Source organism: Mirounga angustirostris, unplaced genomic scaffold (assembly GCF_029215605.1).
Source record: "Mirounga angustirostris isolate CCGP_5_RB_7025 unplaced genomic scaffold, mMirAng1.0.hap1 SCAF_1, whole genome shotgun sequence".
NCBI classification, from domain to species: domain Eukaryota; kingdom Metazoa; phylum Chordata; class Mammalia; order Carnivora; family Phocidae; genus Mirounga; species Mirounga angustirostris.
This window is the reverse complement of record NW_026991709.1, coordinates 65,653,599-65,676,900: the sequence shown is the minus strand read 5'-3', so window position 1 is coordinate 65,676,900 and position 23,302 is coordinate 65,653,599. Positions and strand designations below refer to the sequence as shown.

The 23,302-nt window shown below is 38.1% G+C and overlaps 1 protein-coding gene across 10 annotated transcripts in view; it reads left to right on the top strand.

Moving 5' to 3' along the window:
* The window catches only part of POLQ (DNA polymerase theta), a 123,643-nt gene that overhangs the window by 61,572 nt on the left and 38,769 nt on the right, over window positions 1-23,302 (top strand). For all 10 annotated transcript variants that reach the window (XR_010413357.1, XM_064596716.1, XM_064596685.1 and 7 more), the window contains 4 exons: window positions 434-577; window positions 1,797-1,993; window positions 10,096-10,336; window positions 21,952-22,145. Coding sequence is in view for 9 of the 10 variants with exons in the window: in XM_064596716.1 (XP_064452786.1) it covers window positions 434-577; window positions 1,797-1,993; window positions 10,096-10,336; window positions 21,952-22,145 (776 nt within the window). In the remaining variant the exon portion in view is untranslated. The remainder of the gene's footprint in view (window positions 1-433; window positions 578-1,796; window positions 1,994-10,095; window positions 10,337-21,951; window positions 22,146-23,302) is intronic.

Sequence of the window (23,302 nt, the reverse complement as noted above, 5' to 3'; positions counted from 1 at the left end):
ACAAATGTGGACTCTAGATACAAAAATCATACCTGATTCTTTACCAAGAAGTAAGATGCTTGATTTTCTGGAATGTCTTAGTGTTAAGAATTGAAGTCACTACAAAATTTTTGTAGCATGCAAGTGGTCTTTATTTCTGTTTGAGTTATAGCAATTCAAAATGCAGCTTTAAAAAAATTTAGTTAACCATTTTAGTCATTATTACAGATCTATTTTAAGATATATTTGGTAAATTTTTCATACTGACAGTTATTTTAATAGTTGGGAAGCCTAGAAAGATCTTACATATACTTAAAAATGACCATCCAAATAATGATATTTTAGGGATCTGGAAATTTTGCAAAATAATTTTTGTATTATTATTGTTTTTTTAGCATTCAGTTTAATGGCTTTATTTTGAGATTTTTAACTATTTCACTTTTGATTTACTTAGCTAGCTCACCTCAGAAAACCGCTATTAGAGATGATGGCGTTCCTGTTAAAGGTTGTGATGACATCCTGGTGGTTGGTCTGGCAGTATGCTGGGGTGGAAGAGATGCCTATTATTTTTCATTGCAGAAGGAACAAAAGCATCCTGGTAAGTAATCACTATTTGGCTTAATCGCCATTTAATTTTAATATAATCTCTATTAGGATAGTGACCTGTTTGTTGACAATAATTTTCTGATACTTAAAATTTATTTTTAGGCTTAAAAATTCTTTCTGGGAGGATAGTAGCTATTGTGTACATTAGTTCATATATTAACTAGAATGAATGTCTTAAGCACCACCTTTACTCTCCTTTACTTATCACATGGCTACTGATAGTGTCTTTTCTTCTTGAAGGCAGTGGACACTTAGGGACTCCCTGGCCACCTTGAAGGTTTGTTTTTGAAAATTGGATCATAGCAGTTTCTTTTCAGACTTTTTTCATGTTATTGACTGGGTCTGGAACTTATCTAGAGACAGCGATGAGCTGAACATCTACAGCGGTTGAATCATACAGCCTTTGTAGATGTGTATGGAATTGAGAGGGTATAATTTGGAAATACCTTGTGATCTTATTACAGTTGTTACATTACCTAGCTGATAGATTGGTTTTAGACAGCAGCAAAATTAGTAAATATTTTAAAGAATGCCATATAATATCTATTCCTGAGTAAGCATGAAATATTTTCAGTTGTTTTGAGGGAACATGTGTTATGTTAAATAGATACTTGAACTTCTGTTTTTTTTTTAGATCTAACATTGTATGTTCATACTAAATTTTTTTTTAAAGTTCATTTAAAATTCATTTCAAAATATTTTTTATGTCTTTGGGACGCCTGGGTGGCTCAGTCGTTAAGCATCTGCCTTCGGCTTGGGTCATGATCGCAGGGTCCTGGGATCGAGCCCCGCATCGGGCTCCCTGCTCGGCGGGAAGCCTGCTTCTCCTTCTCCCACTCCCCCTGCTTGTGTTCCCTCTCTCACTGTGTCTCTCGCTGTCAAATAAATAAATAAAATCTTCAAAAAAAAAATACTTTTTATTTCTTTAACTCCTTATTCTGAGAAATGTAAATTTATTTTTAGAAATCTTGTTATTTAAAAATTTCACCTAATTGAATAGAGCATTATTAATTACATAGCACAAGCCTTAATTTTTAGAATATGAAGCACTTCGTCTATGTAGCCAACATGACCTGAATAAGGTTATGCTGAATTATTGGTTCCATGGAGCTAGACCCTTGGGCTTTTCAGTCTTTTCATTAAAGATTGCTGTTTCAAATGAATGCATGTAATTCTTGCCTTAAGACTTTTTGTTTGTTTGTTTTCTAAAGAAATTAGTTCCAGTTTGGTCCCACCTTCTCTGGATCCAAGCCTGACTGTGAAAGACAGAATGTGGTATCTTCTATCCTGCTTTCAAGAGGAATCTGATAAAGAACGTTCTATTATCATCTATGACTTCATCCAGAGCTATAAAATTCTTCTTCTGTCTTGTGGGATCTCCCTGGAACAAAGTTATGAAGATCCTAAGGTTTCATGTCTTATTTAATTTTTACCATACTTAAAAAAATTTTTAATGTGTAGTGTTAATTCTTAAATGACTTGGTATTTATTTAGCTCCAAGAACAAAGCCTACATTTTTTCGAGTAGTCACTCCTTTATCTAGTAATCTCATTCACTCAGAACAGAATGTGATGCACCAAATACCTCTGTGTAGATAAAAACAGAGATTCCACAAATTTGAAGCACTGAAGTTCATACCTTCCCTCAGAGATTTAAAAATTTTTGATTTTGGTTATATTTGAAGTTTTCTGTTTCTTAGTAAATTAGAAATGAAATGAGGACTGTCAGATTTAAATATATGATAGCAGGATGTTTCAAATATCCATGAAGACAGAGGCAGAAAATAGGAAACATGTGTAAACCTTAGACATCAAAAAGAATAGTAGTTAGGGCTATTTAGCATAGGACAGATTACCTTACTGGCCCCTGAGAACTTTGCTATTATAATAGCAAGGCATGATACACTTCTCATAATGATGATTCTGAGTTATTAAGGAAAGGGTAACTTATTGTAACATACACTTTACAGTATAATGCATTTTCATAAGACATTTATTTACAATATCATAGCTCTCAAAGGGGTATCATTTTTCCCCCTGTTGATACTGGATACATGAGGCATATGGAATATTAATTTTGAATTGATATATGATATTACTTGGTTGTTATTCGCAATATAATCAATAATAGGATAAATTTTGGTTTCTTAGTTTCTCTAGCTTTTTGGGGGAAGGATTTTCAAAGGCAATATCAGATAAACTGAAGATACTGTCCTTTTCTGTAGTTCAAGCTAGGCTTGGTTTACGCGTGATAAATTCCAGGTAGTTTTTAAATTGACCTTTCCTGGATATAAAAAGTTGTCACTTCATTTTGATGTTCCATACTAGTCAGTCTTCAAAAAAAAATGAAATTTTGCCATTGCAACGATGAGGATGGAACTAGAGGGTATAAATAAGTTATATATAAGTTAAATACAAATAAGTTAATCAGAGAAAGATAGTTATCCTATGATCTCATTCACACGTGGAATTTAAGAAACAAAACAGAGGATCATAGGGGAAGAGAGGGAAAAATAAAATAATACAAAATCAGAGAGGGAGACAAACCATAAGCGACTCTTAATCACAGGAAACAAACTGAGAGTTGCTGGAGGGGAGGGGGGTGGGGGATGGGGTAACTGGATGATGGACATTAAGGAGGGCATGTGATGTAATGAGCACTGGGTATTATATAAAACTGATGAATCACTGAACTCTACCTCTGAAACTAATAATATAGTATATGTTAATTAATTGAATTTAAATTTAAGAAAAAAACTCAAAAAAATTTTGATCTTCCAGAGTCCAAAATGAGAATACGGGTAATATGAGTTTCTCATTATAAAACTACTATACCATCTCAGATTTATTATAGCACTTTTTGCATAAACTACTTGAAATATTCCATAGTTGGTTTTGTCAATCATAACACTTTTGATGCAAGAAGATAAACTATTAATTTAAAAAATCTCGCTTTTATAAGAAACATTTGCCAACTTTAACATCAAATTACCTTATTCAATATTCTCTAAAAGGTTTCTGATTGCCAATTTCTAATGTGGCAGGGGGTCCCCACACCTCCAACAATTCTCTGGGTACCAGCTGATTATCCTACAATTCAACTCAGTTCTGACACTGCCTACCCAGGTTGTTATGCTTCTGACCCACTAGCTATAAATCAAAGGTTCCCACCACCCCCTCCTTGGGTTCAGTTAACTTGCTGGAGGGGCTCACAGAACTCATGAAACCAGTTTATTCCTTAGATTACTGTTTTTGTTTTTGTTTTTTTACAAAAGATATTAAAGGATATGAATCAACAGCCAGATGAAGAGATATATAGGGCGAGGTATGTAGGAAGGGGCGTGGAGCTTCTATACCCTCTCCAAACACACCACTCTCCCTGCATTTCCATGTGTTCACCAACCTGGAAACTCTCCAAACCCTGTCTTTGGGTTTTTATGGAACCATCATACATAAGCATGACTGATTAAATCATTGGCCATTGGTGAAACCTCCAGCCCCTCCCCCATCCCAGGAGGGGTGGGACTGAAAGTTCCAACCCTCCAATCACAGGGTTGGTTCTTCTAGCAACCATCCCCCATCCTTAGGTGACCTAGGGACATTCTAAAAGCCACCTCATTAACATAACAAAAGACACCATTTTGTCTCTCAGTTTAGCAGATTTCAAGGATTTTAGAAGTTCTGTGCTAGAAATGAGAACGAGGACCAAATACATATTTCTTGTAAGTCACAATATCACAGTCTACCCCTGGTCTTCAAACACGATTATATATATATGTTATAACCTGATTATTATAGTAAAACAATAGTAAAAGTCAAAAGTAGTTGGCACATTACTAGAATCCCATTCAGTTATTAACTATCCAGCCCATCATCATTATCATATGAAAATGTCTCCCGGGTTTGTAGGCTTCCATTTGATCTTACCAGGTTCCAAAAGCAAGAGGGATTGTCAGCAATATATGGCTTCACCCTTTCAGGCATCTGGCATAATTGAGCTAAGAGACAATATCATCTCTTGCTTAGACCTTCTTTTGAGGTGTTAATATTGGATTTTCCTCATTACATAACCCATTTATTCATTTCTTTACCCATAGCTACTATTTTTCCTTCTATGCTTTTAACCTTTATGTTATAATTCAAAAGGGCCTGATGGGGCAAGATGTGCCTTCACCCCTTCTGGCATGATTATAGTTTCTTGCTTAGGAATCATCCATTTCCATCCCTTATACTTGTAGTCCTGGTCCTGTGACCCCTGCATCAGCTAGGAGGAAAAAAGTTGAGGTGATGTGGGAAAGAAAGTATACCAGCATCTTTCCCATCCTTACTTCCCCAGATCCAAACAGAGAAATATATCCTGTGGTGACACTCCTTTAGCCCCCCTCATGTTCATGTTGAGTGGGAGCACATACTCATGAAGACATATAAGCCAGCCCTTGCTGCCTTTATCTATTTTTAGACAACCTATGTTTTAATTGCCCATTCCAATTCTCTATCGAACTAGTACTGAGGATATCTCTTTGCCCCTTGTTGAACATTATGGGCTATAAAGTGTGTTCTTTGGTCTGAAGAAATGATGGTCAGCCATCCAAACTGGTGCAATATCTTCTGTTCTGGTTCTTTTATAGCAGTCAGAGCATTTGTATCTACAATCAGGTAAGCAAAGCATGGTCCAGAGTCAATGTCTGTTCCTATCTGGACCCATTTGTACCTCCCTAAGGCTACTAGCATTAGTCTCACCTGCCAGCTATATTCCTGGCCTTCCTACCGGGTAATCTGCCAAATAACCATCTGCAGTCTCTGACTCTCTTGTAGACAGATATAGTTCATTTTAGCCTTCTGTGCCTCAGAGGGTATAAGAGGAATATGTCTAAATTCAGCCTGTTTCTGCATTAGTACAGCGAACCATGTCCCCTCATTCATGGGCCCAGGTGACCATCTCAAAGGGGCATGCAGGGACATCTGCTTGATAATTCTAGTCACCTTCCAAACCTAGAAGGGAGTTCTTTTGAAAGGCATTAATGTGTCCTACTTTAATGCACCCCTTCAAATTTCTGTAGGACTGTGTCCTCTAGGAGCATCCCTTTAGCAGGCCAGGTCTCCATTGCCATCCTGACTGACATTTTGGCCAGGCTATCTGGCATTATTTATGAGCAAGTGAAGACCCAAACATAGGGCCTTTTTCCAGCTGTTCAGTTCTTTCATCACTGCTAGGAGAACAGCATGCAATTCAGCACACCAAGATCATCTGTTTCTATTTTCTTTGAATAGAATGACGACTTTCCAAAACAGGGTATTGTTCATTCACTTCGGAACTGCCATCCACAAACCTAGCAGCTTTTTGTCAGTCAGTCAGCTGTTTATAGAGTACTGTCCAAGTGACAATAGAATCCAGCAGCAGCTCCTCACACAATTCCAGAGTCAAGCCTAAGAGAAAAGAGGCTCCCTGCTCTTGAGCATCTCTTCTTTGCGTTCCCCAGGCAGCATGATCCTGTATAACCTGTTTTCATTTTATTATGTAACTCTCCTGGGCACTGCCAACTCCATTAGAGCATTTCTTAGATATCACCTGTGTTGGATGGGTATTTCAGGTTTCTAGATCATGTTATATCCTTTAGTCATAAGAATAACTTCAATTAATAATGTCAGATAGCAAGGCCATAAATACCCTCAAATGGAAATTCTCTTGTTTAAAGTCCCAGTTGTCATTGTTGGGAGGTGTTCACAAGCTCTTGCCATTAGCCCCAGTCTCCACAAAGGGCTATTGCACAAAGAATTTGTCGCTATCAGCCCTTGAGCTTCATTCCACACTGTGGGGCAGAGGGAGAGGGAGAAGCAGACTCCCTGCTGAGCAGGGAGCCAGGGCTCCATCCCAGGACCCCAGGATCATGACCTGAGCTGAAGGCAGATGCTTGACTGACTGAGCTACCCAGGAGCCTGAAGGAGACACAACTTCTTTACATAATACCTGCTTTAACATTCCAGTTTACATAATCCTGTCAACCATTACATTTTTACAGTTCTCTTATTCTAATTGTAGCCCAAGTCAGGGCTTTACCTATGGGTTTTAGTACCACCGTTCCTAGATCTCTCTCTTCCAGGAGTCCAGGAAACTTCTCTTTTCCACCCCCTGACAGTTTTACCTACTCTTGTCTGAAAGACTTTTTGGGTCCCCAGGAAGGCATTGAGTGAAGGGACCCCAGCCCTTTTATCAGTCTTTAACTTGATTAATCTGCCTAACCACTGATTGCTGGTCAGGTTTCTCATTGTAACTTACGTCTTTGAGCTTTTTAAATTTCTCCATATTATGGTAAATAGAGCAGTCTTGTTTGGGGCCCTTTAATGGGGGTTGCTTTGACCCACCCAACCTTTGCTGATGCTTTATTAAAAATTTTTTTTAATCCATCAACACCCATTTTATTCATCACATTTCTTACTAACCATCTAAAAATTTCCATCCTGCTGAGGTGAGTCCTGAGACTTCCCTTTCTGTTTCCTCTTTCTCTTGTTATTTCTCTTGAATATTTGCTTCATATTCACCTTATTCCTTAACCTTTTAAAAATTTCCACCTTGTTGGGAAGTCTCTTGACCTCCCCCTGCCTCTTCCCATTCTCTTGTCAATAAACCTAATGTTTTTATTACCATCTCTAAGACCTATGAGAAGAAGCTGAGAAGGCAAATTTGATGAGGCTTTCCAAACTGTCCCTCAGTTTTGCAACAGTAGGGTTATATGGGGTACCTGTGTGAAAGGGGCCACCTTAAACCACAGCATTTACTATGACCTGAGTAGTGGTTAGATTTCAGCAGATAAATATCTCAGTTATCATAAAGCAGTCCCATATGGCTTGCATATGAAGAATATCAGCTGTTTCATCTAGGGTGTTCCACTTGGCATTTATAAGAGAAGAGGGACAGTCCCCCTCTCAGGCTAAACAGACTTGATAATGGCTTTTATCCAGTGCACCAGGCTAGCTCTTCCCATAGGAATAACCTCCCGTGTGTCTGGATCACATACACTCAATTTTGATTGTACCGTGGTGAGCTCTGGGTCCTACATCAACCCTCTGCTCTTCCATCCTGCAGCATCCCAAACCAAACACTCCTCCTAAATCACTCTCATAATCCATTTTAGTTAAGGTTCCACAAGAAGCTGATGATACTGATCCACAAAATGAAACAACTCTGTCACACTATACCCCCTGGTTTTGATAGTTTCTAGGTATTGTGCTCCTACACTGATTACCTTATTGGTGACCAGAGGTCTTAGGGGTGCTTTGTGTTGCCCCTGCACTGTTGACTTTGAGGCTAGTGGCTAAAGCTCAGACCGACTCAAATCTGAGTTTTGTTTACCATCAAAGCCAGACCCAACACTTTCCTTTACTTTTATTTAGCTATCACAGATAGCAGTAACCAAGAGATTGCATGTTTAGTGTGCTTACTGTTTTTCATTTACTTATATATCCAATGAGCCAACTCCTCAGGAGTTAGGTCTGCCATTTCTAAATTAAATTAGTGACTTTTACCCTTAGTAACTGTAGTGTAGCTACAGTTTCATACATGGGTCACTAGGTAGCCATCCAGGGATCAAAGGGTCATCATCCCCCACCCTTTTATCCTTTCTTGTTGTAAGCCATATGTTTCTGTGAGCCAGGCCCTTTCTAGCAAGACCCATTTCTCTGCCACCAAGTAAAATTGTTCTGAGACCAATTCTGATATGTTTACAGGGTTTCTCCCATACCATCAAGCAGTGCTGGAAACACCAGATGGGTTTCCTACAATTCAACTCAATTCTGACACTACCTCTCTGGAGGGTCAGTGCCACAGTACTACCTGCTCTTTTGAGGCCAGCATCAAGCACAAGTTAACACCTGTGCTTCTGACCAACTGAATATAGACTAGAGAGTCCAAGCACCTCCTTCCAAGGACATCTGGCAAGGATGTCTGATGCCAGTTCTAAGTCGAGGTTCTTACCTGTATTTCTGACCGACTGACTATAAATGAGAGGTTCCTTCAGATTCAGTTAATCAGGTGGAGGGGAGCTTCCATGCTCAGTCTAGGCACGCTACTCTTGCCAGCACCTCTGTGTTCACCAACCTCGAAGCTCTCCAAGCCCTGTCATTTTGGATTTTTACAGAGCCTTCATTACATAGGCACAACTGATGAAATCATTGGTCATAGGTGATCAATTCAACCTCCAGGCACCTCCCAGCAGGTCAAGGGACAGGACTGAAAGTTCCAACCCTCCAATCACAGAGTTGGTTCCTTGGGCAGCCAACCCCCATCCTTAGGTAACCTTGGGGCATTCCCAAAGTCACCTCATTAACATAACAAAAGGTGACTTTATCTCTCAGTTTAGGAAATTTCAAGGGTTTTAGAAGTTCTCTGCTAGAAATGGGGACAAAGACCCAATTTATATTTCTTTTTTTTTTTTTTTAAAGATTTTATTTATTTATTTGAGAGAGAGAGAGAATGACAGACAGCACGAGAGGGAAGAGGATCAGAGGGAGAAGCAGACCCCCCGCCGAGCAGGGAGCCCGATGTGGGACTCGATCCCGGGACTCCAGAATCATGACCTGAGCCGAAGGCAGTTGCTTAACCAACTGAGCCACCCAGGCGCCCCCCAATTTATATTTCTTATTACAATTCACAATATCATACTCCCCTATCAAACTATATTCTTAACCTATAGAAGAAGTAATTGAGTCATGTAATTGTCAGAATTATGAACAGGGCTTAGATTTCCTTATTCTAATTTAGTTTTGGTCCACTAGATCACCTAGTGTTAGAAACTACAGGAGACAAACCATAAGAGACTCAATCATAGGAAATAAACTGGGGGTTGCTGGGGGTGGGGATGGGGTAACTGGGTGATGGACATTAAGGAGGGCACGTGATGTAATGAGTACTGGGTGTTATATAAGACTGATGAATCACAGACCTGTACACACACACACACACACACACACACACAAGAAACTACAGGTCTTCCAATCTGGCAGGGGAACTAAAAATAGCAATCAAATGATTTGTTGGATGGCCCTGTTGGCAGGCCCTTATCCTGAGGGGAAAGCCTGGAGGCTTTCTAAAACTTTGGGTATAAACTTTTAATGGTAAAACATTTGTGTCTCACTTATTATGATGTCAAGAGAATTTTTAAAAACCTAAAACTTGGCTTTATTATAGTAGCTTAGCCCAAATCAGCCTCAGTGGAGAAGATTCCATCTACATTTTCAGAAATATGATTTTAATTATCTGAGAGGCACTTGGATTTCAAGGCTATTTCAGAACCAGATAAGCAGGAATGTTGTAGTAATGGAAAAGTTGTAAGTTTTCCTTTTTTGAAAGCTGCTCTCACTAGTACCAAAAATGAGTCCTGGTACAATTTACAGTTATCCTTTCCTTCTTCTCTCCAGGGAAGACCACTGAATTAGTATTAAGTGAAAAGGAGTGAGATCAGAAATGAACATTTTCCCCTTTTAAGTGTGCACAAATGTCTTTGAACCCATTTAGGTGGCGTGCTGGTTACTAGATCCAGATTCTAAGGAGCCAACTCTTCACAGCATAGTTTCCAGTTTTCTTCCTCATGAGCTTCCCCTCCTGGAAGGGATAGAGACTGGACAAGGAATTCAGAGTCTGGGGCTGAATGTCAACACTGAACATTCCGGGCGATACAGAGCATCTGTAGAGTCGATTCTCACCTTCAACGCTATGAGTCAACTCAGTTCTTTGTTGAAGAAGGAAAACCTTCAAGGTAAAAACAACCTTGCCGGCATTTTCATGCTGTTACAGACTGGTGACAGTTCTGTTTTTAAGCCACTTTTTATCACAGTTCTTTATCACTCTTTATCATACTTCTAACACAAACTCTATTTTTGGATTATCTAGGACAGGGGTCAACAAACATTCTGTAAAAGTCCAGATATTAAGTGTTTTTGACTTTGTGGCCCTGGTGGTCTCAATCGTAAATATTCAAGTCTGCCATCATAGCAAAAGAGCAGCCATAGACAATATGAAAATGAGTGTTCCAATAAAACTTTATTTATAGAAACAGGCTTCTGGCCCTGGTTTTGCTCTAGTTTGCAGACCTCAGACTCTAATGAAGAGAATTCGTGGCATTTTATCATTTATTGCTAATTTTATATTTGAACTTTATCCAATGATTTTTATTCACACTTAAAACCTAATCTGTTGAGGAGGGGGGAAAAGATGGGGGAGGAATAGGGGACCCTATTCCAATCAGTCCCCGGAATTGAGCTGGATATCTACAAGACCACTCTGAACACCCACGAAATCAGCCTGAGATGTAAGACGACAGAGCTGGATCTCTACAAACAGAATATCTCGGTTGGTTTCGAGGTACAAAGCAGGGAGCCATGATTCTGTGGGCAGATATCGGAGGATAAATGGCAGGGGGAGGGGTCCTGACCATGGGGATACTACACCGCCAGTGAGCAATAGCCTCCCACACTGCGGACGGGGCACAGACTCGCAGACCGGTAGCAGCGAGGAAAGGACTTTAGGGCAGCCCCCCAGACGGGAACTGGAGTGGCAGGGCCGTGCCTGTGAACTGGGGGCAGCTGGCGGTTTTAGAAGCACAAAGGGCAGAGACGTGCCCCCGTTCCCCAACCTGGAGGCGAGGACTGGGAGCCCTGCTGAGGGGCACACAACCCAGGATGCACAGTTTATAGCAGCACAGACAGAAACGGAGATAGTGTGGCCGGAGAGCTCACTGAAGAACAGACTGATATCTCTGCTCTGAGGCAGAGGGTTGGAAACGGTCTCTTCTGCTCTGACTCTTGGAAGAGACATGGAAAGCTGCCAGGGAAAGCCGCGAGAGAACAAAAGCCCCAAAAAACCAGTTTTCACTGAGCCCATCCCCCGCCACAGGGGGCAGGGCAACTCTGCCCAAACAGGGTTGCCTGAGTAACAGTGCTGCAGGCCCTTCCCCCAGAAGACAGGCTGGGAAAACAAGAGGCCAGCTACCCTAAGGTACTTAGAAAACAGGTGCATCTTGCTTGGGTTGTGGTCAATAATTTGGACTCTATACATTCTCTCAACCACCCAAAACAGAATGACTAGGAGGAGGAACCCCCAAAATAGAAAAGACTCAGAGTTTATGACTTATGCCACAGATTTACAAATGGATTCAGATATAACCAAGATGTCAGAGATGGAATTCAAGCTAGCAATTGTGAAGACAATAGCTAGAATGAAGAAATCAATTAAAGGCAACATAGAGTCTCTAAGGGCAGAAGTAAAACCTGATTGGCAGAACTTAAAAATGCTATCAATGAGATCCAGTCTAATCTAGATAATCTAACAATTAGGGTAAGGGAGGCAGAAGAACAAATTAGTGACCTGGAAGACCATTTAATAGATAAAAAGGGAAAAGAGGAGGTCAGGAAAAAACAACTCAGAATCCATGAACATAGAATCAGAGAAATAAGTGACACCATGAAGCGTTCCAATGTCAGAATTATTGGGATCCCTGAGGGGTGGAGAGAGAGAGAGGACTAGAAGATATATTTGAGCAAATCGTGGCTGAGAACTTACTTAATCTGGGAAATGAAACAAACATTAGTGTCCTAGAGGCAGAGAGGACCCCTCCCAAGATCAAGGAAAACAGGCCAATACCCTGGCATGTAATAGTAAAACTTGCAAATCTTAGAACCAAGGAAACCATCTTCAGGGCGGTTAGGGGAAGAGATTCCTTACATACAGAGGGAGGAACATCAGAATAATGTCAGACCTAACCACAGAGACCTAGCAAGCCAGAAAGGCCTGGCAAGACATATTCAGGGTACTAAACGAAAAGAACATGCAGCCAAAAATACTTTATCTGGCAAGACTGTCATTTTGAATGGATGGAGAGATGCAGAGCTTCCAGGACCGGCAGAAACTGAAAGAATATGTGACCACTAAGCCGGCCTTGCAGGAAATATTATGGGGGGTTCTATAGAAGGAGAAAGACCCCAAGAGTGGTATAGAACAGAAATTTACAGAGACAATCTATAGAAACAAGGTCTTCACAGGCAACATGATGACAATAAATTTATATCTTTCAATAATCAGTCTCAATGTGAACGGCCTAAATGCTCCCATAAAATGCCACAGGGTTGCAGTTTGGATAAAAAGACAGGACTTATCCATATGCTGTCTACAAGAGACTCATTTTTGACCTAAAGATACATCCAGACTGAAAGTGAAGGGATGGAGATCCAGAAAGACACTGTATCATTCTTAAAGGGTCTATCCAATAAGAAGATCTAACAATTGTAAATATCTATGCCCCCAACATGGGAGCAGCCATCTACATAAGCCAACTGTTAACCAAAATAAAGAGTCATATTGATAACAATACGTTAATTGTAGGAGACCTCAATACTCCATTCTCAGCAAAAAAGATCATCTAAGCAGAAAATCAAAGAAACAAGAGCTTTGAATGACACACTGGACCAGATGGACCTTATAGATAATATACAGAACATTCCACCCTAAAACAACAGAATGCTCATATTTCTCGAGCGCACATGGAACTTTCTCCAGAAGTTCTATTCTCCAGAATAGACCACATACTGGGTCACAAATCAGGTCTCAACCGATACCAAAAGATTGAGATTATTCCCTGCATATTCTCAGGCCATAATGCTTTAAAATGGGAACTCAATCACAAGAAAAAATTTGGCAGAAATTCAAACACTTGGAAGCTAAAAACCACTCTGCTCAAGAATGTTTGGGTCAACCAGGAAATCAAAGAACTTAAACAATTCATTGAAATCAATGAGAACAAAAACACATCAGTCCAAAACCTATGGGATACTGCAAAGGCAGTCCTAAGGGGGAAAAAAATAGCCATCCAAGCCTCACTCAAAAAAATAGAAAAATCTTGAATTCACCAACTAACTCTACACCTTAAAGAACTAGAGAAAAAGCAACAAACGATGCCTAAACTATGCATCAGAAGGGAAATAATTAAGATGAGAGCAGAGATCAATGAATTAGAAATCAGAAACACAGTAGATCAGATCAATGAAACTAGAAGCTGGTTCTTTCAAAGAATTAATACGATTGACAAACCACTGGCCAGACTTATCCAAAAGAAAAGAGGTAGGACCCAAATTAATAAAATTATGAATGAAAGGGGAGAGATTACGACTAACACCAAGGAAATAGAAACAATTATTAGAAATTACTATCAACAACTATATGCCAATAAATTAAGCAACCTGGAAGAAATGACTGTCTTCCTGGAAACCTATAAACTGCCAAGACTGAAACAGGAAGAAACGGACAACCTGAATAGGCCAGTAACCAGAAACGAGATTGAAGCAGTGATCAAAAACCTCCCAAAAACACAAGAGTCCAGGGCCTGATGGATTCCCTGAGGAATTCTACCAAACATTCAAAGAAGAAATAATACCTATTCTCCTGAAGCTGTTTCAAAAAATAGAAACAGAAGGAAAACTTCCAAACTCATTCTTTGAGGCCAGCATTACCTTAATCCCCAAACCAGGCAAAGACCCCATCAAAAAGGAGAATTTCAGACCGATATCCCTGATGAATATGGATTCCAAAATCCTCAACAAAATCCTACCATATGGTCCTCTCAATTGATGCAGAAAAAGCATTTGACAAAAAACAGCATCCTTTCCTGATTAAAACTCTTCAGAGTATAGGGATAGAGGGAACATTCCTCAAGTTCACAAAATCCATCTATTAAAAACCCACAGCAAATATCATCCACAATGGGGAAAAGATGAGAGCCTTTCCTTTAAGATCAAGAACATGTCAAGGATGCCCACTCTTGCCACTATTTTCAACATAGTACCAGAAGTCCTAGCAACAGCAATCAGAGAACAAAAAGAAATAAAAGGTATTCAGATTGGCAAAGAAGAAGTCAGACTCTCTCTTTTCGCAGATGACATGATACTTTATGTGGAAAATCCAAAAAACTCCACCTCCAAATTACTAGAACTCATACAGTAATTCAGCAATGTGGCAGGATACAAAACCAATGCACAGAAATCAGTTGCTTTCTTATACACTAACAACACAACTGTAGAAACAGAAATTAGAGAAATGATTCCATTTACAATAGCACCAAAAACCATAAGATACCTCGGAATAAACCTAACCAAAGAGGTAACGGATCTATGCTCTAGGAACTACAGAACACTCATGAAAGAAATTGAAGAAGACACAAAAGATGGAGAAACATTCCATGCTCATGGATTGGAAGAATAAACATTGTTAAAATGTCTATGCTACCCAGAGCAATCTATACCTTCAATGCCATCCCAATCAAAATTCCAGTGACATTTTTCAAAGTGCTGGAACAAACAATCCTAAAATTTGTATGGAATCAGAAAAGACACCGAATCACCAAGGAAATGTTGAAAAAGAAAAAGCTGGGAGCATCACTTTGCCTGATTTCAAGCTATATTACAAAGCAGTGATCACCAAGACAGCATGGTACTGGCACAAAAACAGACATATAGACCAATGGAACAGAATAGAGAACCCAGGTATGGACCCTCAACTCTGTGGTCAAATAATCTTCAACAAAACAGGAAAAAATATACAATGGAAAAAAGAGAGTCTCTTCAATAAATGGTGCTGGGAAAATTGGACAGCCACATGCAGAAGAATGAAACTCGACCATTCTCTAACACCATACACAAAGATAAACTCAAAATGGATGAAAGACCTCAATGTGAGACAGGAATTCCATCAAAATCCTAGAGGAGAACATAGGCAGTAACCTCTTTGACATCGGCCACAGCAACTTCTTTCAAGATACCTCTCCAAAGGCTAGTGAAACAAAAGCAAAAATGAACTTTTGGGACTTCATCAAGATAAAAAGCTTCTGCACAGCAACGGAAACAGTCAACAAAACAAAGAGGCAACCCACAGAATGGAAGAAGACAAATGATACTACAGATAAAGGGTTGGTATCCAAGATCTATAAAGAACTTCTCAAACTCAACACCCAAAAAGCAAATAATCAAGTCAAAAAAATAGAAAATACGAACAGACACTTCTCTGAAGAAGACATACAAATGGCTAATAGACACACGAAAAAATATTCATCATCATTAGCCATCAGGGAAATCCAAATCAAAACCACATTGAGATACCACCTTACACCAGTTAGAATGGCAAAAATTGACAAGGCACAAAACAACAAATGTTGGAGTGGTTGTGGAGAAGGGGAACCCTCTTACACTGTTGATGGGAATGCAAGTTGGTATAGCCACTTTGGAAAACAGTGTGGAGGTGCCTCAAAAAATTAAAAATAGAGCTACCCTATGATCCAGCAATTGCACTCCTGGGTATTTACCCCAAAGACACAGATGTAGAGAAAAGAAGGGCCATATGCATCCCAATGTTCATAGCAGCAATGTCCGCAATAGCCAAACTGTGGAAAGAGCCGAGATGCCCTTCAACAGATGAATGGATAAAGAAGATGTGGTCCATATATACAATGGAATATTAGTCAGCCATCAGAATGGATGAATACCCAACTTTTACATCAACATGGATGGGACTGGTGGAGATTATGCTAAGTGAAATAAGTCAAGCAGAGAAAGTCAATTACCATATGGTTTCACTTATTTGTGGAACATAAGGAATGGCATGGAGGACATTAGGAGAAGGAAGGGGAAAATGAAGGGGGTGGAAATTGGAGGGAGAGATGAACCATGAGAGACTATGGACTCTGAGAAACAAACTGAGGGTTTTAGAGGGGAGGGAAGTGGGGGGATGGATTAGCACGGTGATGGGTATTAAGGAGGGCACATACTGCATGGAGCCCTGGGTGTTATACGAAAACAATGAATCGTGGATCACTACATCAAAATCTAATGATGTATTGTATGGTGACTAACATACATAATAAAAGAAAATTTTAAAAAACCCTACTCTGTCATGGAATTTAAAAAGTGATGTATTATCTTTTTAGAATTTTAAATAGTTATTTCTCTAGCAAAGGATATTCATGTGAATCTTTTTTTTATGTCATGATAAATAGCATGGATTTATTGTGCAGTCTGCTGGCTGCACAAGAGTGATTACCTTGACTTCAGAGAGCATATCATATGCTTATGGTAGAAATGATGAAATGGAACAAAGTTGATTTCATTGTGAGAAGATTTAAACCATGAATTTATTGCCTGATTAATAAATACTAGAAACAGCAGATTGATGAATTTGCACAGACCAGGTTTGAATCTGGGCTGTATTACTTATTAGTGACAGGCCTTGGGCAAGCTACTGACACTCTTTAAATCTGTTTCTTATAATGTTATAAATATTAAATGAGAGAGAACTTAACGCAGTGTTTGCCAGATTAAGCACTCACTACTGTGTTAGATGATGATGATGATGATGATGATAATGATGGTGATCATGATTTTTACTACTAATGTAAGCCCTCTGTGCTAATAGTAATGTTCTCCCCAGCATCACTGGAGTAGAATAATACAAAAATCAAACGGAGTTGTCTGTTGTTGTAGGAGAGTTGCTTAAGCAACGTTAATTAGCAGCTCTTCATCGTGCACTGAAATGTTTCAAACTCAGCTTCTCTAAGCCAATGTAGGCAGGCCAAGGAATTGGGAGTATATGGTACATATGCCACAGGACTGCTTCTACATTCATGGGCGATAATGTGAATGAACACGGTCTCTTTCCCTCTCAGTTGGCCTTGTCTGCCCTTAGGATCCAACGTTTAGTGATGGTGGTATGGATTAGTCTGTAACTTCTTAAGAACCTTTGTTGCCCATTATCAGAATTAAAAACTTTCAGTATCTTCGGGAGGGAAATTTCCCACTCTTAAAGACAATTTTTCACCTACAGGAAAAGGAAATTATGGTTCCAGAAAAGTATAAGAAACCCTCTACATTTGTTATTTTTAACTTTTACAATTTCATTGTGCCTTGAAAACTCCTTTTTTAGGCAAATTTTCAAAAGTGGGTGGCCACGAGGTATTAAATGCTTTCTTTTGTACAGTGCCGAGTCTTTCCTATTTAAGAGTCCATAGAATTGAAGTACATTGAAATAAAGTTTTTAGAGAGAATGTAAACAACTGTCAAGTTTTGTTTGGAAATAATTATTTCAGAATATGCTTGAAGGATCTCCAGAATCTTTTTCTTTTTCTTTTCTCATTCTCTTGCCTGTTGGGTGGGTTTGTTTTGGCAGCTGACTTCTCCCACTAGAGAGCTGATTTTTGCTTGGGTGTGACTAAATTTTAGTAACAATGTGACTTTGCTTACTGTGACTCAGGACCAAGTATCCTGTTCTTTTCACATGGATCAATTATGTCCTTTCTAGAGTGGGTTGAACATAGATGATTTTCTAGGGATGGAGTGAGTTGGTTTCTCTCTTTTTTAAAGTAGATCTCAGCTATACAGATTTGTGTTTGTCATAATCATTCTTTCATGTACACTATCATCATTCGTCCATGTATGGTCCTCTTATTACTTATTATTTTAATATATAATATCTGTTCACTCACACTATTAATAATAGACATTTGTGTCTACCTATGTGCTCCTCCTTTCTTGCACACCCAGTTTTATGTTTATTGTTCCCTTTTTATTTTAAATTAAAAAATTTTAGCATATATATATATATATACATATATATATAAGTCCAAACAATATATTATTTAGTTTTGCTTGTTTTTGAACTTTTATATAAAACACCTGTCACATTGGGACTTGCTTTTCTTACTCAGTATCATGTTAATAAGATTAATGCATGTTATTGCAAAAATCTATAATTTATTCATTTTCACTGCTGTGTCATATATCACTGTGTGAGTGTGCCAAAATTTACTGTTTTACTGTTTACATTTTACTGTTGATAAATGGGTTCTTTCTATTTTTGTTTTATTTTGTTTTATTTTTTGTTTTGCTATAGCAAGTAGTTCTGTATACATATTCTTACACATGTACATGTTTCCTGGTACATATGGGTGAGAATTTCTTTTGAGTTTGGAATTACTCTGTCATGAGAATGGAAATATTCAACTTTATAAGATTATGCTAAATTGTTTTCCAAAATGGTGTATATATTTACTCTCTAAACAGCGATGTGAAAGAAATCTTGGTGATTCATATTGTCTCAACTTTGCCAATTCATCGGTTATAAAATGGCTGTAATTTTTCTTTCTTGTGCTTTGTTTTTGGTAACAAAGTTATTCTAGTTTCATTGAATGAGTTGATAAATATAACCTTTTTTTTTCTTTGGAGGAGTTTGTGTATCATAGAAATGATGTGTTCCTTGAAATTTTGGTAGAGTTTGCCTATAAACTGTCTTTGTGGAAATATTTTTAACTATTACTTTGATTTCTTACAGTTGTAAGATTATTCAATTTTATCTTTAATTATGTTTTGGTGAACTATGTTTTTATTATATTATTGTTATTATATATTTTTGTTATAATAAACTATATTTTTAAGAATTACCTCTTTCATCTAGATTTTCAAATTTATTGTCATTAAGCTATTGCTAATTTTTTAATGCATCTGTGGTTTATCTGTTATGTTGTCTTTTTCTTTCACCATATTTATTCTTTAATCTTAATAGAAGTTTATCCAATTTTTCAGTCTTTTCAAAAAACCAATTTTTGCCTTTGATTTTTAGTTCTCCTGACTTTATTTTGTAGCACTTTTTCTAAATTCATAAATATGACACTAAACTCATTAGTTTTCAAATCATTTTTTTCTTTTCTAATTGAGGTATTAAAAGCTATAAATTTCCCTCAAAGCTCTCCTTGCATTATATCTTAAAAATTTTACATGTAATGTTTTCATTATATCTTAAATATTTATTGACATTTTCTGTTTTGACATTTTTGACATATAAGTTATTTAGAAGGTTGTTTTTCAATTTCCAAATATTTGGAAATGTTTTATTTTGTAATTTTTAATAGTCAAACTTATTTGTATTGTGTTTAAAAAAACATGATTATGTAATACCCATTCTTTGAAATTTTTGGAGTTGCTTTGCAACCTAAATCCTGAACTATGTGTAAATGTTCTATGTATATATAAGAGAATGTGTATTCTAGTTCTGGATGCAGAATTTTATAAATGTCTATTAAGTCAAGGTTATTGTTTAAAACTTTTGTATCTAATTCTCACTGTAGTTCAATTTTAACTATATTTTAACTATATATTTTGAGACCATTTTATTAGATGCATACCTGTTTAAAATTGATTTATCTTCCTGATGAATTAAACCTATCATTATATTATGAGCAGCTCTAGCACTAATACGACTTTTAATCTTAGTCTATCTTCTGGAATTGATATGGCAGCATCAACTTTCTTTTAATATTTGCCTAATATTTTCTTCTATCCCTTTTAACCTTTCTTGGTCCTTATGATTTAGATGTGTGTTATAAACAAAGCATAGCTTATTCATTTATTTTTCAAACTTAGCAATTTTTTTTACAATTTTACCAATTTATTGTGATTATTGATATATTTGTATATTTTCCTACTGTTTTACTTTGTTTCTTTTTTAAATTTTTTATTGTTATGTTAATCGCCATATATTACATCATTAGTTTTTGATGTAGTGTTCCATGATTCATTGTTTGTGCATAACACCCAGTGCTCCATGCAGAACGTGCCCTCTTTAATACCCATCACCAGGCTAACCCATCCTCCCACCTGCCTCCCCTCTAGAACCCTCAGTTTGTTTTTCAGAGTCCATCGTCTCTCATGGTTCATCAGTTTTACTTTGTTTCTATTCATCTTTTGTATTTTGTAAATAGTTTACTCATAACTGTGCTCTGTATTCTGTTCTAATGAATCTATATCTGCGATTCTTATGGGTCTAAATCTGCCATTTGTTGTTTCTGCTGTATATTACTTGTATTTCTTTGCTATCTTGTATGTTTCATATTCTTTGTGAGTTCATGTAGGATTTGATCAGTGGAGCCCTGCAGGCCTAACTTGGGGAAAGCCTTCCTCAAGAAAGGTTTTGCTCCTTACCATAGTACACCACATCCAAGGACCACACTAACCTCCCTTGAGTGTTGGTTCAGAACAGAAGTCTGAGAATTAGCTTCTCTTCCTGTTGCTATTCTGAAGTTCTATATCCCCTCAACCTTTTGGCTGTAGGATTTCATTCCTATGACAGTACTGCTCCTTCCTACTGCCTATGGATACAGGCTTGCTCCCTGTCACTCTGACTTTGTGCCGCTTTACTGTTCTTGTTCTGACCCTAGTTCCTGATTTCTCTGGTTCCACATCCCATGAATTTCTGCTCTGGGTCCAGGTCTTTAAAGCCAGGCTCTGACTGTCTGTTAATTCCTCCTATTAGAGGCCAGTAGCTCTCACTTGTTTATTTGCTTTTGGTGGGGGTTGTGGGTGTCCCTGGACATTTCTCCTGCTGGTTGAGACCAGCAATGCCTCAAAGAATGTATGTGTGTGGAGCTGGGGAGGGCAGGCCAGGGTTGCTCAGAGTCCTTGTGATCCATAGTACTGGAAGCTGAAGTCTTTGGTATGGATCTTTTCTTAATGATTTAGGATAGATTTCCCAAAGTGCATTCTATGGACATGTACTTTTCAGGATGTTAATAAGTGTTACATAAAATAAATGGTTTTGTGGTCAAATAATTTCAGATTTTCAGTTAAATAGTCATCGTTGCTTCAGGTCTTCTCAGAGCCTTTACTAAATTAACAGGCATCATGAATATCCAAAAGCAGTATGTAAACACTGGAACTCACAGTGCAGTGTCTCTCAGCTCCACCCTTTTCATAGAGTATCTTTGAGACTAATATTTCAAAGACCGTACTGGAAAAACTGATACAGATGACTACTCTGTTGAGAAGTGTCAGCAGATAGAAAAATACTCTGATTCTTACTTCAGGAATCTTTTTCTTTATTCTTTGGTAAGAGCACTAGAAAATAAGAAACCTCCATTTTTAGTTCTTTGTGCAAGCATGCATATCATGGAACCAGGAATATTGGAAATAATTTCAGGAGATTAACTCATTATAGTCAGTTTAGCAAATAAGATTGGCTCTCTTGCTCTTGCCAAGAGTAGAAGCTGAAACATTATCTTGGGAGAAATGCAGCCTCTTGTAATCCAGACCATTCACAAGATTGCCAGTTTTTCTGCTCTCGATGTAGACAAGGGTAGTAGTCTAGTGCTGAAGTAGAAAAGTAGGAAGTACTTTTATGCCTTTCCTTGTTGGCCTGAGAGTGCTGCTCAGGAGACTGGATCTTGAAGAATAGCTTGGATAGCATCTCTGAATTTGCTTAGAAAAATTCCATGTGTGTTTAGGTGATGATGCTAATCTAGTCACTTAACTGGTGAATTAATGTTTTAGTTTTCTTTTTTTCTTCCAGATGTTTTCTGTAAAGTGGAAATGCCCTCTCAGTATTGCTTGGCCTTGCTAGAGCTAAATGGAATTGGCTTTAGTACTGCAGAATGTGAAAGTCAGAAACACATAATGCAAGCCAAGCTGGATGCAATCGAGATCCAGGCCTATCAACTAGCAGGACACAGTTTTTCCTTCACCAGTTCAGATGACATCGCTGAGGTTGTATCATGGGAATGGGGAATTTGAGAGTTAAAAATTATTTTTGTGTGTGTGTATGTGTGTGTATTTCCTAAATGTGTTTGCCTAACCACCAAAGATCAGTTAAAAAAATTTTAGTTATCAGAGTACTTTGGAGATAGAGTATTCTAGCTCCTAATTTATAAGTTATATCTGTGTTTATGAAATAGGAAGGTGGTAAAGAAGCCTCCTAGAATGTATGCTCCATGAGATTTGCCTAGGACAGTGGAGGTACTCAGTGAATGTTTGTTAAACAAAAGATCCATAGTGGTGGTTATATAACAGTGTAGTTGTTTCTCCATGAAGTTAGTAATTTCATGAACTCTCACCCCTTCCTTACCCCAAAATCCTTTTTTGGAGAATAAAATTAGATATTTTTCTCAGTTGTTAATGAAAACGGAATTTTTGGGATTGTTTGCTTTTTTAAACCTAAATAAGATTTTTATAAACTTAACATAAATTTGGCACACTTTACTCTTATTTTTATTTCAAATGTTGGCATTCTATTCTTTCCTCTCCCCACACTCCACAAAGGGTGGTTGGGTTGTTGTAGGAGGGTTACAGATTCAGGGTGGGTACTTATACTTGATAACATTGAAGTTCAGGTGTCTTGTAGATGCAGTTCAGTAATGTAGCATGTTGTGAAGATCATAGGCTTTCAAGCCAGACTTCCTGGGTTTGAATCCTATCTCCTCCACTTATTAACCCTGTAACCTTGGGACAATACATCAACTCTTTGTATCTCAATTTCTACATCAGTAAAGTGGGTTATGATAGAAATACCTCATAGAGTTGTTGTGAGGAATAAATGATGAATGTAAAACACTTAGAATAGTGCCCATCTCATAGTAAAAGCTCAATAAAGGTTACATATACTCATAAAAAATGCCCCTTTTTTAAGCCACAGGGTTATATGTTTTAAAAATATGAGGGGCGCCTGGGTGGCTCAGTTGGTTAAGCGACTGCCTTCGGCTCAGGTCGTGATCCTGGAGTCCCGGGATCGAGTCCCACATCGGGCTCCCTGCTTGGCGGGGGGTCTGCTTCTCCCTCTGACCCTCTTCCCTCTCGTGCTCTCTGTCTCTCATCCTCTCTCTCTCAAATAAATAAATAAAATCTTTAAAAAAAAATGAGGAATTTTG